Source organism: Oncorhynchus mykiss, chromosome 23, assembly GCF_057628025.1.
Source record: "Oncorhynchus mykiss isolate SJ-2025 chromosome 23, ASM5762802v1, whole genome shotgun sequence".
NCBI classification, from domain to species: Eukaryota; Metazoa; Chordata; class Actinopteri; order Salmoniformes; family Salmonidae; genus Oncorhynchus; species Oncorhynchus mykiss.
Window position 1 is genome coordinate 27,787,501 of NC_143044.1, and position 17,500 is coordinate 27,805,000.

General features: G+C 43.2%; 1 protein-coding gene across 8 annotated transcripts in view; it reads right to left on the minus strand.

The window, feature by feature from the left end:
• Positions 1-17,500, minus strand: part of LOC110502676 (slit homolog 1 protein) — a 158,198-nt gene that overhangs the window by 75,087 nt on the left and 65,611 nt on the right. For all 8 annotated transcript variants that reach the window (XM_036960393.2, XM_090217220.1, XM_090217219.1 and 5 more), the window contains exons 5-6: positions 2,741-2,812; positions 1,194-1,265 (exon numbers count right to left, since the gene is read on the minus strand). In XM_036960393.2, coding sequence (XP_036816288.1) covers positions 1,194-1,265; positions 2,741-2,812 — 144 coding nt within the window. The remainder of the gene's footprint in view (positions 1-1,193; positions 1,266-2,740; positions 2,813-17,500) is intronic.

Here is a 17,500-nt window from a genome sequence, read left to right on the forward strand (position 1 = left end):
ATGTATTCCCGTGGACCTCACGATACGATATTATCACGATACGATATGTATTGCGATTCAATTCTGTGATTTTATTGCAATTCGACGTTCCAAACATGCTGCTCACCATATGTCTGCTTCAGAGGGACAGAGAGAGACATGAGAACATGAGTTGGAAAGTTATAGAAATAAAAGTTCTGAAAATAAATTGGCTCCCTATTTAAAAAGAAGATGGAGAACAATCCATGAAGGGAAAATACAGGAGTTTTGGTGCAGGGACAGCCAACTAGAGCAAAAATAATATTGTCAAAATGATACGATATGATATTTTGTCAAAAATAATATCCCAATATGTAACTGTATCCATTTTCCCCCCATCACCACTTTCTCCCCTTACCTCTGACTTAATTCCTCCTCAACCCTTCTCTCTTCTCTCTTCCTCCTCCCCCACCCCGTTTCTCTCTCTATTCCATTGGGAATATAACACCTCTTCCCACACAGATGGGACACCTTCACATATTCATGCCCTCTCACCTCCCACAAACACATTATTTATGTGCACACACACACACAGACCAATCTCCTCCCATCCCCACCCCCGATAGTGGGCATCAGGTGCAGAGCAGAGGAGGTCATTTCAATCAGCCTAATAACCCCACAGTCTCCTACCTCTACCCGACTATTGTAACATCCCCTCCATCCTATTAAAAAAGAACTCACACTATTTTCACAGCCCACAATCCAAACCTGCTCCCCACCATACACACCCCTACTGTCAGCCCCCAGGCACCATGAATTAATGGACCATGATATTAATGAATCAATAGGTCCGTCCGTGCCTGCAGGGACCAATGACTGACTGGATGAATAAAGTTGGCGCCTGGTTATATTAGTTAGTAATGGTTATTAGAAGTGTACTGTCTTAATTTCAAAAAGTGCTTTTTGCTTAATAAATCAAGAAGGGGTGAATAAATAATGAGGTAGTGTGTGTGTGTCTGTGTGTGTCTCTGTGTGTGTGGTGTGTGTGAGTGTGTGTGTTATTCTGTGTGTCTGTGTAAGAGTTTGTGTATCAGACCAACCCTATTGTCAAGCATTGGCATGGAAACAAGCAAGGAATCACACCCCTCTAACCCGCCCCGATAATATTTCACACACACTCATCCTCTCTACCATTGTTTACCCCCCACTGTGCACAGTGTGTGTGTGTGTCTTACAGTACTTCCAGGCCCCTCAGTGCTCTGAAGGCTCCGTCCTCGATGCAGCCAATGTGGTTCTTATCCAACTGACTAGAGACACAACAGAGACAGAAACATTACAAACACACACACGCACGCACGCACGCACACACACACACACACACACACACACACACACACACACACACACACACACACACACACACACACACACACACACACACACACACACACACACACACACACACACACAGACAAACAAATGTGCAATGCACTGCAAAATGTTCTTTCTCTCTCCATCCCTCTCCCACCAATTTTAAACAGTCACATATATTAAATAAGCAGCCATTTGTAAACTTAATCGATGAACATAATCTATTCCAATACCAGCTACTCATCACAATAGCCCGATGGTCTAAAGCACTGTCATCAATCTTACAAACTATAGCATTTTCCCTATAGACCAGAAATAATCATCCACGCATGAATGCATGCAGGCAAAGACGTGCGTACACACACACACACACACAGACACACAGACAGACACACACACACACACACACACACACACACACACACACACACACACACACACACACACACACAGAGACACACAGACACAGACACACACACAGACACACACACACACAGACACACACACACACACACAGACACGCGCACACACACACACACACACACACACACACACACACACACACACACACACACACACACACACACACACACACAGACACATATACACAGACACACACACAGACACAGACACAGACAGACAGACAGACACACACACACACACACACACACACACACACACCACACACACACACACAGACAGACACAGACACAGACACACACACACACACACACACTCTGTCCTCAGAGGGCAGAAAAATCACTGATAGGGAGTACACTGAGTGTGGGTAAATCGATGGTAATATAGTCATCTCTCCTCATATAACCGTAGGAGAGTTAGGCACACAGTGCTGATTCTTTCTCTACTGTGATAGCATCATCAATCAGTATGTGTGTGTGTGTGTGTGTGTGTGTGTGTGTGTGTGTGTGTGTGTGTGTGTGTGTGTGTGTGTGTGTGTGTGTGTGTGTGTGTGTGTGTGTGTGTGTGTGCGTGCGTGCGTGCGTGCGTGCGTGTATGTGCGTTAATCTCCAGCGATAGCAATATAAATCACAGCTCCATCTGTGTACAGGGTGAAAGCTAACCCACTCTGTCACTGTGATATACTGATGCCACCTACAGTAACTGACTGGGGCCATGCTCATTAGCATACACAGAGCTGACAGACAGAGAGGCTCAGTACAACGTGTGTGTCAGTGTGTGTCTGCGTACGTGTGAATAAAACTCATCTGATATGATTAATAATATGATATTATGAGCAAGTACGTTGCTCCTTTGTCTTAGTGTTACATGAGAGCATTCTGATGCTATGACAATATGATGTAGAGTTAGTATTGAGAGTGAAGGGACATTCATTCATTCATTCATGGATTAATTCATTGATTCACTAATCTGAGACTGAAGATTCCCTCACAGGTTCTTGATGTCTGTAGCTCCTCTGAAAGCCTTCCTGGGGATGGACTGGATGTTGTTCTCACTCAGATCTCTGTGAACACAACAACATGACAATGTTAGATCAAAGATACTGTGCCCAATTTCTAAGCTAATACACATATCACACAGCCAGGATAGATAGAGGGAACATTGTGGGAGCATTGTGACACATTGGTAGTGGATGGGATGAGTTTCCTTCATAAAAACGCATTAAGACCCAGGTGAAGGCTCTCTTCTAGCCTGAACGGAATGTCGTTTTTATTTCATCGTACGGTAGTCCCTAACAAAGACCAGAGAAAACCACTCAGCTGTGAGTAAAAGCTTCCTGTGGACTAAACAGGATTATTTTCTTCATCACTATGGATAGAGAAAACATGGAAGTCATTCATCTGTGTAGCTGAATGTATCTGTGCCAAAAAGCCCTAGGTGAGGAGCGTCATGCAGAGGGCTAGAGTAGAGTAGGTAGCTGTTTTATTTAGTGTTCACTCGTGCTAAAACATTTCCTAAGGACCCCTGTGAGACCCAGTGAGAGGTGTCCTGCTCAGTGCCTACACACAAACCCTTCAAACAGGCAGCAGAGTAGGCAACCAAGAGAGGTCCTATTAGACGTACATGGTGCATGGGTCCAGACAAAGAGGATTGAATGAAATGCTGCATGTGTATGTGTATGTGTTGTGTGTGTGTGTATGTGTGTGTGTGTGTGGGGGTTGGGGTTGTGTGTGTGTGTGTGTGTGTGTGTGTGTGTGTGTGTGTGTGTGTGTGTGTGTGTGTGTGTGTGACAGAGAGAAGGGTTGTGCGTGCGTGCGTGCGTGCGTGCTTGTGTGTAGAGAGAGAGGTGAAGAGTGAGCGATGGAGTGAGTGGAGGGTTAGAGTTAGGAGAGGAGGAAGGAAATAAAGAGAGGGAGAAGCACAAGTAGCCATAGTTTTAATTAGCATGTCTTTGTTTGGTGGCTAAACGTTGTGCTAACCTCATTCAGAGAGAGGCTGTCCCTCTTGCAGTGACAAACACACACACACACACACACACACACACACACACACACACACACACACACACACGAGGGGCTCCTGTCTTATTCCCACAGCCCAACGGACATAAACAGAACACTCATGGCCCCCTTTAGAGAGGCCTACAGGATTTCTCTCTCCTCGTCTCCCTCCCTCTCCCACTCTCTCTGGTTCATCTCACAGTTCTCCTTTGGTATGTTGATTTATGATTTCACAGACATGGTTTCAACATCATACAAAAGGAATGAAAAAATACCTGGTGCCACAGAGAACAGTAAGAGTTGTGCAATCTATCTAATGAATGGTTCCTTGTTTCTTTATACTCTAGCAGCAATTAAAACAGCCGTCTGCAGGCCGCTGCAAATATATCACAATTAATCGTGGTATTTGCACGGTTGCTATTTTGAATATCCATGACACTCTCATTCCAGGTCAACCAGTAAACTTTTAAAATATGCCCTAGTATGTTTGAACACGCCCACACACACACACACACACACACACACACACACACACACACACACACACACACACACACACACACACACACACACACAGAGAGACACACACATTCTCCAGTAGCAACTATGAGGCAGGTCTTAACTGGGCTCTACTGTAAAGTTTGAGTGTTGTATTAGTAAATGATGGTAACATGCCATGACTTCACAGAAGAGCACAGTGATGAAATGAAAACATTCACCTAGAAAAAACTAGAGGAGAAGCCAGCCAATTATCTAAACAGCACAACATTCCTCACCTATAGACAGCAGCTTTACCTGGCTCCTGTTCAAGCTTGAGCATGTACGTGGACATGAGTCTTCTTCCCACCTTGTATTCACCTCTCTGGTGTTAACACACTGTGTTATGGTACTGACAGACCATGTTATAACTCTCTGGTGTTAACACTATGTTGTATGGTACTGACAGACCGTTTTATAACTCTCTGGTGTTAACACTCTGTGTTATGGTACTGACAGACTGTGTTATAACTCTCTGATGTTAACACACTGTAGTATGGTACTGACAGACTGTGTTATAACTCTCTGGTGTTAACACTCTGTAATATGGTACTGACAGACCATGTTATAACTCTCTGGTGTTAACACACTGTGTTATGGTACTGACAGACTGTGTTATAACTCTCTGGTGTTAACACACTGTGTTATGGTACTGACAGACTGTGTTATAACTCTCTGGTGTTAACACACTGTGTTATGGTACTGACAGACTGTGTTATAACTCTCTGGTGTTAACACACTGTGTTATGGTACTGACAGACTGTGTTATAAGTCTCTGGTGTTAACACTCTGTGTTATGGTACTGACAGACTGTGTTATAACTCTCTGGTGTTAACACTGTGTTGTATGGTACTGACAGACCATGTTATAACTCTCTGGTGTTAACACACTGTGTTATGGTACTGACAGACTGTGTTATAACTCTCTGGTGTTAACACACTGTGTTATGGTACTGACAGACTGTGTTATAACTCTCTGGTGTTAACACACTGTGTTATGGTACTGACAGACTGTGTTATAACTCTCTGGTGTTAACACTCTGTAGTATGGTACTGACAGACTGTGTTATAACACGCTACTGATCTCTACATGCTCCTGGAGCTGTTAATGACATCTCAATCCAGACACAGAGATGAGACAAGACTTCTGGCACAGAGGTACACTGTGGTGTGTGTCTGTGAGTGTATATGTGTGTGTGTATGCATGCAGTTAATATATCATATATCGTTAACAATATAATCATATATCATATATATAACAATCATATATTGTTAATTGAAATGCATTCCAGGTGACTACCTCATCAAGCTTGTTGAGAGAATGCCAAGAGTGTGCAAAGCTGTCAACAAGGCAAAGGGTGGCTACATTGAAGAATCAAAAATATTAGATATATTTTGATTTGTTTATCACTTTTTTGGTTACTAAATTACATGATTCCATATGTGTTATTTCATAGTTTTGATGTCTTCACTATTATTCTACAATGTAGAAAATAGTAAAAATAAAGAAAAACCCTTGAATGAGTAGGTATGTCCAAACTTCTAACTGGTATTCTATTTATACAGTGGCTTGAGAAAGTATTCACCCCCCTTGGCATTGTTCCTATTTTGTTGCCTTACAACCTGGAATTAAAGTTGTTTTTTTTTGGGGGGGGGGGGGGGTTGTATCATTTGATTTACGCAACATGCCTACCACTTTGAAGATGCAAAATATTTTTTATTGTGAAACAAACAAGAAATAAGACAAAAAAACAGAAAACTTGAGCGTGTATAACTATTCACCACACCCAAAGTCAATATTTTGTAGAGTCACCTTTTGCAGCAATTACAGCTGCAAGTCTCTTGGGGTATGTCTCTATAAGCTTGGCCATCTAGCCACTGGGATTTTTGCACGTTCTTCAAGGTAAAACTGCTCCAGCTCTTTCAAGTTGGATGGGTTCCGCTGGTGTAGTGCAATCTTTAAGTCATACCACAGATTCTAATTTGGATTGAGGTCTGGGCGTTGACTAGGCCATTCCAAGACATTTAAATGTTTCCCCTTAACCACTCGAGTGTTGCTTTAGCAGTATGCTTAGGGTTATTGTCCTACTGGAAAGTGAACCTCCTTCCCAGTCTCAAATCTCTGGAAGACTGAAACAGGTTTCCCTCAAGAATTTCTATGTATTTCATGCCATCCATCAATCCTTCAATTCAGACTAGTTTCCCAGTCCCTGTTGATGAAAAACATCCCCACAGCATGATGCTGCCACCACCATGCTTCACTGTAGGGATGGTATTCTCGGGGTGATGAGAGGTGTTGGGTTTGCGCCAGACATAGCATTTTCCTTGATGGCCAAAAAGCAAAATTTCAGTCTCATCTGACCAGAGTACCTTCTTCCATATGTTTTGGGAGTCTCCCACATGCCTTTTGGCGAACACCAAATGTGTTTGCTTATGCTTTTCTTTAAGCAATGGCTTTTTTTCTGGCCACTCTTCCATAAAGCCCAGCTCTGTGGAGTGTATGGCTTAAAGTGGTCCTATGGACAGATACTCCAATCTCCGCTGTGGAGCTTTGCAGCTCCTTCAGGGTTATCTTTGGTCTCTGTGTTGCCTCTCAGATTAATGCCCTCCTTGCCTGGTCCGTGAGTTTTAGTGGGCGGCCCTCTCTTGGCAGTTTTGATGTGGTGCCACATTCTTTCCATTTGTTAATAATGGATTTAATGGTGTTCCGTGGGAAGTTTCTGATATTTTTTTATAACCCAACCCTGATCTGTACTTCTCCACAACTTTGTCCCTGACCTGTTTGGTCTTCATGGTGCCGCTTGCTTGGTGGTGCCCCTTGTTTAGTGGTGTTGCAGACTTTGGGGACTTTCAGAACACGTGTAAATATACTGAGATCATGTGACAGATCATGTGACACTTAGATTGCACACAGGTGGACTTCATTTAACTAATTATGTGACTTCTGAAGGTAATTGGTTGCACCAGATCTTATTTAGGGGCTTCATTACAAAGGGGTGAATACATATGTATGCACTACTTTTCCGTTTTACATTTTAATTTTGTATATAAACCATTTTTTTTTTTTTTTTCACTTCACCAATTTGGACTATTATGTATATGTCCATTAAATGAAATCCAAATAAAAATTAATTTAAATTACAGGTTGTAATGCAACAAAATAGGAAAAACACCAAGGGTATGAATACTGTTGCAAGGCACTGTATATACACTACCGGTCAAAGGTTTTAGAAACACCTACTCATTCAAGGGGGGAGAGAATGCCAAGAGTGTGCAAAGCTGTCCTCAAGGCAAAGTGTGGTTATTTGAAGAATCTCAAATATATTTTGATTTGTTTAACTATTTTGGTTACTACATGATTCCATGTGTGTTATTTCATAGTTTTGATGTCTTCACTATTATTCTACAATGTAGAAAATAGTAAAACATTTTTAAAAAACTTGAATGAGTAGGTGTTTTAAAACTTTTGACCTGGAAGTGTACAGTGTATGTGTGTGTGTGTACAGTGCCTTCGGAAAGTATTCAGACCCCTTGACTTTTTCCACATTTGTTACATTACAGCCTTATTCTAAAATTGATTAAATTGTTTGTTTTTTCTAATCAATCTACACACAATACCCCATAATGGTAATAATTTTATTTAATTTGTGCAAATTTATTACAAGCAAAAAACTGAAATGGTGACAAGCTTTACACCACTCCAGCCAACGCTTGGCAATGCACATGGCGATCTTAGGCTTGTGTGCGGATGCTCTTCCATGGAAACCCATTTCATGAAGCTCCAGACGAACAGTTCTTGTGCTGGCATTGCTTCCAGAGGCAGTTTGGAACTCGGTTGTGAGGACAGACAATTTTTACATGCTACGCGCTTCAGCACTCGGCGGTCCCGTTCTGTGGGCTTGTGTGGCCTACCACTTTGCGACTGAGCCGTTGTTGCTCCTAGACATTTCCACTTCACAATAACAGCACTTACAGTTGACATGGCAGCTCTAACAGGGCCGAAATTTAACGAACTGACTTGTTGGAAAGGTAGCATCCTATGACGGTACCTCGTTGAAAGTCACTAAGCTCTTCAGTAAGGCCATTCTACTGTGAATATTTGTCTATGGAGATTGCATGGTTATGTGCTTCATGTTATACACCTGTCAGCAGGGTGTGGCTGAAATAGCCGAATAAAAACATCTCACGGGGTGTCCACATACTTTTGTATGTATAGTGTATACAATTGAAGTCGGAAGTTTAAATACACCTTAGGCAAATACATTTAAACTCAGTTTTTCACAATTCCTGACATTTAATCCAAGTAAAAATGTCTTAGGTCAGTTAGCATCCCCACTTTATTTTAAGAATGTGAAAAGTCAGAATTAGAGTAGAGAGAATGATTTATTTCAGCTTTTATTTCTTTCATCACATTCCCAGTGGGTCAGAAGTTTATATACACTCAATTAGTATTTGGTAGTATTGCCTTTAAATTATTTAACTTGGGTCAAATGTTTCGGGTAGCCTTCCTCAAGCTTCCCACAATAAGTTGGGTGAATTTTGGCCCATTCCTCCTGACAGAGCAGATGTAACTGAGTCAGGTTTGTAGGCCTCCTTGCTCGCACACGCTTTTTCAGTTCTTCCCACAAATGTTCTATAGGATTGAGGTCAGGACTTTGTGATGGCCACTCCAATACCTTGACTTTGTTGTCCTTAAGCCGTTTTGCCAAAACTTTGGAAGTGTGCTTGGGGTCATTGTCCATTTGGAAGACCCATTAGCAACCAAGCTTTAACTTCCTGACTGATGTCTTGAGATGTTGCTTCTATATATCCACATAATTTTCCTCCCTCTTGATGCCATCTATTTTGTGAAGTGCACCAGTCCCTCCTGCAGCAAAGCACCCCCACAACATGATGCTGCCACCCCTGTGCCTCACGGTTGGGATGGTGTTCTTTGGCTTGCAAGCCTCCCCCTTTTTCCTACAAACATAACAATGGTCATTATGGCCAAACAGTTATATTTTTGTTTCATCAGACCAGAGGACATTTCTCCAAATAGTACGATCTTTGTCCCCATGTGTAGTTGCAAACCCTAGTCTAGCTTTTTCAGGCGGTTTTGGAGCAGTGGCTTCTTACTTGCTGAGCGGCCTTTCAGGTTATGTCGATATAGGACTCGTTTTACTGTGGATATAGATACTTTTGTACCTGTTTCCTACAGCATCTTCACAAGGTCCTTTGCTGTTGTTCTGGTATTGATTTGCACTTTTCACACCAAAGTACGTTAATCTCTAGGAGACAGAACGCATCTCCTTTTCCCATGATGTCAAGCAAAGAGGCACTGAGTTTGAAGGTACGCCTTGAAATCCATCTACAGGTACACCTCCAATTGACTCAAATGATGTCAATTAGCCTATCAGAAGCTTCTAAAGCCATTACATAATTTTCTGGAATTTTCCAAGCTGTTTAAAGGCACAGTCAACAGTGTATGTAAACTCCTGGCCTACTGGAATTGTGATACAGTGAATTATAAGTGAAATAATCTGTCTGTAACAATTGTTGGAAAAATTACTTGTGTCATGCACAAAGTAGATGTCCTACCCGACTTGCCAAAACTATAGTTTGTTAACAAGAAATTTGTGGAGTGGTTGAAAAAACAAGTTTTAATGACTCCAACCTAAGTGTATGTAATCTTCCGACTTCAACTGTATATTTGTGTGTGTGTGTGTGTACGTACAGGTGCATACGTATGCGTGTTTGTTGTCTGTATGTCTGTGTGTGTTTGACCCTGCAGTCAGACAAGATATGAGATTTGAGATAAGATGAGGAGATGAGACAAGCTTCCAGTACAGAAGAACATGGAGCAGAACAATGCATTGCTAAGTAACAGCTTTACGGCCGTAGTTCACTATCTCACTGTCAAGAAAGAAGAAAAGGCACTTGTGGCCGGTGATTTTAATACAGGGAAACTGAAAACGTTTGACCTCATTTTTACCAGCATGTCTCCTGTGCCAGTAGAGACAACAAAACTCTAGATCACCTTAACTCCACACACAGAAAGACATTACAAGGCTCTCCTTCGCCCTCCCTTTGGCAAATCTGACCATAACTCTATCTTCCTGATTCCTGCTTACAAGCAAAAACTCAAACAGGAAGTAAAACAGGCCCGTCCCCAGGTGGTGAAGGTAGGCAACAACAAATCTGCCACACTGACCCTCAACGCGAGGGCCCCTCAGAGGTGCGTGCTTAGTCCCTTCCTATACTTTCTGTTCACCTACGGCTGCGTAGCCACACACAACTCCAACACCATCATTACCTTAGCTGACGACACAACGGGGGTAGGCCTGATCACTGACGACGATGAGACCGTCTATAGAGAGGAGGTCAGAGACCTGGCAGTGTAGTGCCATGATAACAACCTCTTCTTCAACGTCAGCAAGACAAAGGAGCTGATTGTGGACTACAGGAAACGGCGGGCAGAGCACGCCCCCATCCACATCGATAGGGCTGTAGTGATGCAGGTCGGGAGCATCAAGGTCCTCTGATTCCACATCCCTGATGAATTTACACGCTGTTTAATTATTATTATTTTTTTCTTCTTAGAACTTCTTAAAGCATTGTTGGTTAAGGGCTTGTACGCCCAATTTTTCAGTTTTTGATTTGTTAAAAAAGTTTGAAATATCCAATAAATGTCGTTCCACTTCATGATTGTGTCCCACTTGTTGTTGATTCTTCACAAAAAAATACAGTTTTATATCTTTATGTTTGAAGCCTGAAATGTGGCAAAAGGTCGCAAAGTTCAAGGGGGCCGAATACTTTCGCAAGGCACTGTATGTACATATTTACCTCAATTACCTCGTACCCCTGCACATCGTCTCGGTACTGGTACCCAGTAGTCTGGGTACTGCATTGTTGGGAAGTAAGCATTTCACTGTTAGTCTACACCACAGGAGGTTGGGAAGTCAGCGTTTCACTGTTAGTCTACACCACAGGAGGTTGGGAAGTCAGCGTTTCACTGTTAGTCTACACCACAGGAGGTTGGGAAGTCAGCGTTTCACTGTTAGTCTACACCACAGGAGGTTGGGAAGTCAGCGTTTCACTGTTAGTCTACACCACAGGAGGTTGGGAAGTCAGCGTTTCACTGTTAGTCTACACCACAGGAGGTTGGGAAGTCAGCGTTTCACTGTTAGTCTACACCACAGGAGGTTGGGAAGTCAGCGTTTCACTGTTAGTCTACACCACAGGAGGTTGGGAAGTCAGCGTTTCACTGTTAGTCTACACCACAGGAGGTTGGGAAGTCAGCGTTTCACTGTTAGTCTACACCACAGGAGGTTGGGAAGTCAGCGTTTCACTGTTAGTCTACACCACAGGAGGTTGGGAAGTCAGCGTTTCACTGTTAGTCTACACCACAGGAGGTTGGGAAGTCAGCGTTTCACTGTTAGTCTACACCACAGGAGGTTGGTGGCACATTAATTGGAGAGGACGGGCTGGTGGTAACGGTTGGAGTGGAATGAATGGAACAGTATTAAATACATCAAACACATGGAAATGTTTTCCTCGTGTTTGATGCCATTCCATTTGTTCCGTTCCAGCCATTATTATGAGCCGTCCTCCCCTCAGCAGCCTCCACTGGTCTACACCTGTTGTTTACGAAGCATTTGATTTGATTACACTGCCAGAGAGCGAGAAAGAGAGAGAGAGAAAGAGAGAGCAGGGGAGATAGGGAGAGAAAAAAAGAAACAGACAGAGAAAGAGAGAAAGGGGGATGGATAGGGAGGGAGGGAAAGAAACAGACACAGAGAGAGAAAGAGAGAGAGAGATGGCGACTATGACAATAGAAATTGGATTGTGTGTGTGTAAGTGGAATGAGAGGCAGAATTGACAGGATAGTGGTGAAATCAGCATGGTAAACCTTCCCATAATCCTGTTAGCACGCTTTAATACGATTGGACAGGGCTTACACAGCGCCCCTGGAGCTGCCGTCTGATTGGATTAGGAACCATGGTCGTGGGGGGTTGGTGTGCATGTGTGTGTGTCTAGGGTTAATTGTAAACCCTGAAAGAACGCTAATGAGAGACCTATCTCCTTCCGCCAAAAACTCTCTCTCTCTCTCTCTCTCTCTCTCTCTCTCTCTCCCTCCCTCCCTCCCTCCCTCCCTCCCTCCCTCTCTCTCTCATGTGCTTTATTCCTCTGTGTCCTTTTTCGTTCCTCTCCCCTCTTTATCCCTTCTCTCCCTCTTCTTTCGCTTTCTCCCTCTTTCTAACCTCCCACTCTGTTAGCTCTATGCCTCTCTCTGACTTCCCTCCTTCTCCCTCTCTCCCTGTCACTTATAACATGGTTTGGGCTCTATAATATCCTGTGGTCTTTAAGGATTTATCCACTGGGTCAACTTGTCTCGGGGAGCCAGAGATATATTAAATTTAGCAACTCTACATTTCTGAATTTACACATTCTCAAAATGGCAAACAAGACATTTTTGTGGCTCGCCAATGCTGTGTTTTACATATCTGGTGGTCTTTCTGAGTTGAGTTCTGATTGACTGTGCGGGAGTGTAGAAATGTAACATTTTTAAAAGAGTTATGCTGATGCGTTTAACAGTAGACATGTTGATATGTTGATGTAAAAGTAGTCGCCACAGAGAGAGGAGAATAGGCCATGAGTCTCCATCATGCACTTATTCTGACTATGAATCTCAGGGTGCAGAAATGCCAACTAGACCACCATACTGCACAACTGGCACACAGCCTGACACTTATAACAAACACAATGCCTGAAAACAATGATAGCTGTATGAGAAATGGCATGAGAAAGAACACATTTCTTCTCTCGTGTTAGGTTCTTCTTCTCTCTAAATGCAGTCTCTCATTCCATCTGTAAAAAAGTTCCTTTCTCTCCTCAACTCGTTCTCTCCTGTGGGTTATTACACAGAGAGAGAGAGAGGTCTGCTCAGTCTCTGGATGGTGGCACAGGAGCACATCTATTTTTATATCACCTTTATTTAACCAGGTCGGCCAGTTGAGAACAAGTTCTCATTTAGAACTGCGACCTGGCCAAGATAAAGCAAAGCGGCAAAAACACAGAGTTACACATAAACAAACTTACAGTCAATAACAAAATAGAAAAATCTATGTACAGTGTGTGCAAATGTAGTAAGGTTAGGGAGGTAAGGCAATAAATAGGCCATGGAGGTGAAATAATTACAATTTAGCGTTAACACTGGAGTGATAGATGTGCAGATGATGATGTGCAAGTAGAGATACTGGGGTGCAAAAGAGCAAAAAAATAAATAGCAAAATGGGGATGAGGTAGTTGGGTGTGCTATTTACAGATGGGCTGTGTACAGGTACAGTAAGCTGCTCTGACAGCTGATGCTTAAAGTTAGTGAGGGAGATATAAGTCTCCAGCGTCAGTGATTTTTGCAATTCGTTCCAGTCATGGGCAGCAGAGAACTGGAAGGAAAGGCGGCCAAATGAGGTGTTGGCTTTGGGGATGACCAGTGCAATATACCTTCTGGAGCGTGTGCTACGGGTGGGTGTTGCTATGGTGACCAGTGAGCTGAGATAAGACAGGGCTTTACCTAGCAAAGACTTGTAGATGACCTGGAGTCAGTGGGTTTGGCAACGAATATGTAGCGAGGGCCAGCCAATGAGAGCGTACAGGTCGCAGTGGTGGGTAGTATAAGGGGCTTTGGTGACAAAACGGATGGCACTGTGATAGACTACATCCAATTTGCTGAGCAGAGTGTTGGGGGCTATTTTGTAAATGACATCGCCGAAGTCAAGGATCGGCAGGATAGTCAGTTTTACGAGGGTATGTTTGGCAGCATGAGTGAAGGAGGCTTTGTTGCAAAATAGGAAGCCGATTCTAGATTTAATTTGGGATTGGAGATGTTTAATATGTTTAATATGAGTCTAGAAGGAGAGTTTACAGTCTAACCAGACACCTAGGCATTTGTAGTTGTCCACATATTCTAAGTGAAAACGGTCCAGACTAGTGATGCTATGCGGACGGGCAAGTGCGGGCAGCGATCGGTTGAAGAGCATGCATTCATTTTACTAGCATTTAAGAGCAGTTGGAGGCCATCTATCTAGTGTATCTCTCTGTGTGTGTGTGTGTGTGTGTGTGTGTGTGTGTGTGTGTGTGTGTGTGTGTGTGTGTGTGTGTGTGTGTGTGTGTGTGTGTGTGTGTGTGTGTGTGTGTGTGTGTGTGTGCATGTGTGCGTGTGTGCGTGTGTGTGTGTGTCTTTCTCCTGGCTGTATTGTTGGCTCAAGCTTTAGGGTCGGTATCATCAACTAGATTCAGCCGCGGCACAATGTTTTCTTGAGCGGATAGTCGGGAGGCCGGAACATAATTAGAAATCATTTGTAGACTGCAAATAGACCGCAAGAAGCCCAAACAGATATAATATTTGACTAAAACATAATAACTTCAAACATTGCTTACATTTGTATATGATCACATTTCTCTCTATTATGCATGGAAACACATTTCTTAAATTCAGATCACTTAGAGTTGATTCCTGGTGTTTTTACAGTTTTTTTAAAAGTCCAACAGAAAACTTAGGGGGCCAAATAAAACCACCAGTGGGCTAAATTCGTCCCGCGGCCGCCAGTTGGGGAACCCTGCTCTAGGGTCTGTGAGGTTATCAGATCTCTGCTGTGGAAAGCCATAGCAATTGTAGCACACACACGCACATATACACACACACACACAGACACACACACACACACATACATACATACATACACCTCAAAGGGTTCTGCTCAACCTTAATGGTCCCATGGAATGTGTCAGAGCCACCCTCTCACAGACATCACTTTGAAGGTAGAGAAACATATTAATGATGTTATAATGATGTCTGAGTCAGTGACCCAGAACATCACAGGCCTTTAGCCTTATTGCGCTGCACATCAGTCTCAGGTTAAAGCCTCTCTGATGATGGAATTTAAAGCTGTTATTGTGTCATACCAATCAGAAAACATGTAGAACCTTTGTTTCTCAATTTACCTGCCTGTGTGTGTGTGTGTGTGTGTGTGTGTGTGTGTGTGTGTGTGTGTGTGTGTGTGTGTGTGAGTGTGCGTGCGTGCGTGCGTGCGTGCGTGCGTGCGTGCGTGTGTGTGTGTGTGTGTGTGTAAATGTGTGTGTGTGTGTGTGTGTGTGTCTGAAAAAGAGAGAGAGGAAATGTCCGAGGGCTGTTTTAGATTTACCTCAGTTGATCTAGTTTGACACTCACAGTTAATTCCTATTGTACCCTAACAATGGTGTAGCACGTGTTTTCAGATGTGTCGTTACACAAGCAAACAGACACACATATTGACCAACATAAACACATACATTTTTTTATCATTTTTTATTTATATACATTTGTACATATCCGGTACCTTTTTCTCCCCAATTTCAGCCACACCAATGTGTCAGAGAAAACACTGTTCAACTGACGACCGAGGTCATCCTGCAGGTGCCCGGCCCGCCACAAGGAGTCGCTAGAGCGCGATGAGCCAAGTAAAGCCCCCCTGGCCAAACCCTCCCCGAACACGGACGATTCCGCCCTATGGGACTCCCGATCACGGCCGGTTGTGATACAGCCCGGAAACAAACCTGGGTCTGTAGTGACGCCTCTAGCAGAGCGATGCAGTGCCTTAGACCTCTGTGCCACTCGAGAGACCCAACATAAACCCATTTGAATAACAATCGCTACCAACCTTTTGCACCAGTAATGTGTGTGTATCAGGCGTTGCGTTAGGCGCCTATGTCTGGAGATTATACTAGATTACATCAGAATCGGAGTAGATTACCAGAGATTAAACAGAGGTTATAATTGCAATAGCACTATGCAGGGTAATGTCTGGTCTCTGTCTGATTCACTTCATTTACCTCAGATCATTATCTTACTTCAGTCTGTTGCTTCACATCAAGCCCTACAGTCCCATTGACATGGCTGACATTTCACAATGTCTCCTGGCCAACCAGCTGTCTGTTCAGGGCCCTAAATCAGCCAGATGTGCTGATATTTTAATTATCTGGTTAAGTGGTGGTACTGACGGACAAGAGAGAGAAATAACAACCTAAACTGCAGACTGCCATTTTCTGGGTGGTAGTGAGATGGTGCTCTGTCTCTCTCTTGTCGTCACTCTCTGCATGACACAGCTCAGAAATAAATACAGATTTGACTGGCTCATTATCCAAAGTCCCTCTATCTAGACCTCTAGAATTACTAGCGGTCTACACCTCACCACCCCTCTATCTACAGTATATCCATTAGTACTACTAGATGTCTACACCTCACCACCCCTCTATCTACAGTATATCCATTAGTACTACTAGATGTCTACACCTCACCACCCCTCTATCTACAGTATATCCATTAGTACTACTAGAGGTCTACACCTCACCACCCCTCTATCTACAGTATATCCATTAGTACTACTAGATGTCTATACCTCACCACCCCTCTGTCTACAGTATATCCATTAGTACTACTAGATGTCTACACCTCACCACCCCTCTATCTACAGTATATCCATTAGTACTACTAGATGTCTACACCTCACCACCTCTCTATCTACAGTATATCCATTAGTACAACTAGAGGTCTACACCTCACCCCCCCTCTATCTACAGTATATCCATTAGTACTACTAGAGGTCTACACCTCACCACCCCTCTATCTACAGTATATCCATTAGTACTACTAGATGTCTACACCTCACCACCCCTCTATCTACAGTATATCCATTAGTACTACTAGAGGCCCCCCCCCCCCAAGCTGTCAGGCATGGTGTATTATGGAGGTGTAAAGCCAGTAATTTGTCCTGTCTGTGCTCTAATAGTGCTCTATAGGTCCATTAGTAATGACACATTTATAATGCTTTTAAAAGCCTCTCACACCATTCGATAATACACCAGTCTCCTGAGAGCAACAGCTCCTCTGCCCCCCACACCACTTTTCTAGTCCAGCTATATTGACACCTAGTGAAACCTAAGCCAGACCCCAGATATGTATTAGACAGGAATGGGATTAACATTGTGCCATTGGTGAGGGAATCATTTATTTATAGTTTTGGCCATGGGGGGTGAAACTAAGAGGGCATTTGTGCATGATGTGTGTGTGTGTGTGTGTGTGTGTATCATTACTTACTCATTAAAACACTAAATTAAGTGTGTTAAAGTTGTTAACAAGCAGCCGTCGCAGATAAACTACTAAATACTCTCTTCCTGTTAACAAATGTGGTACACACA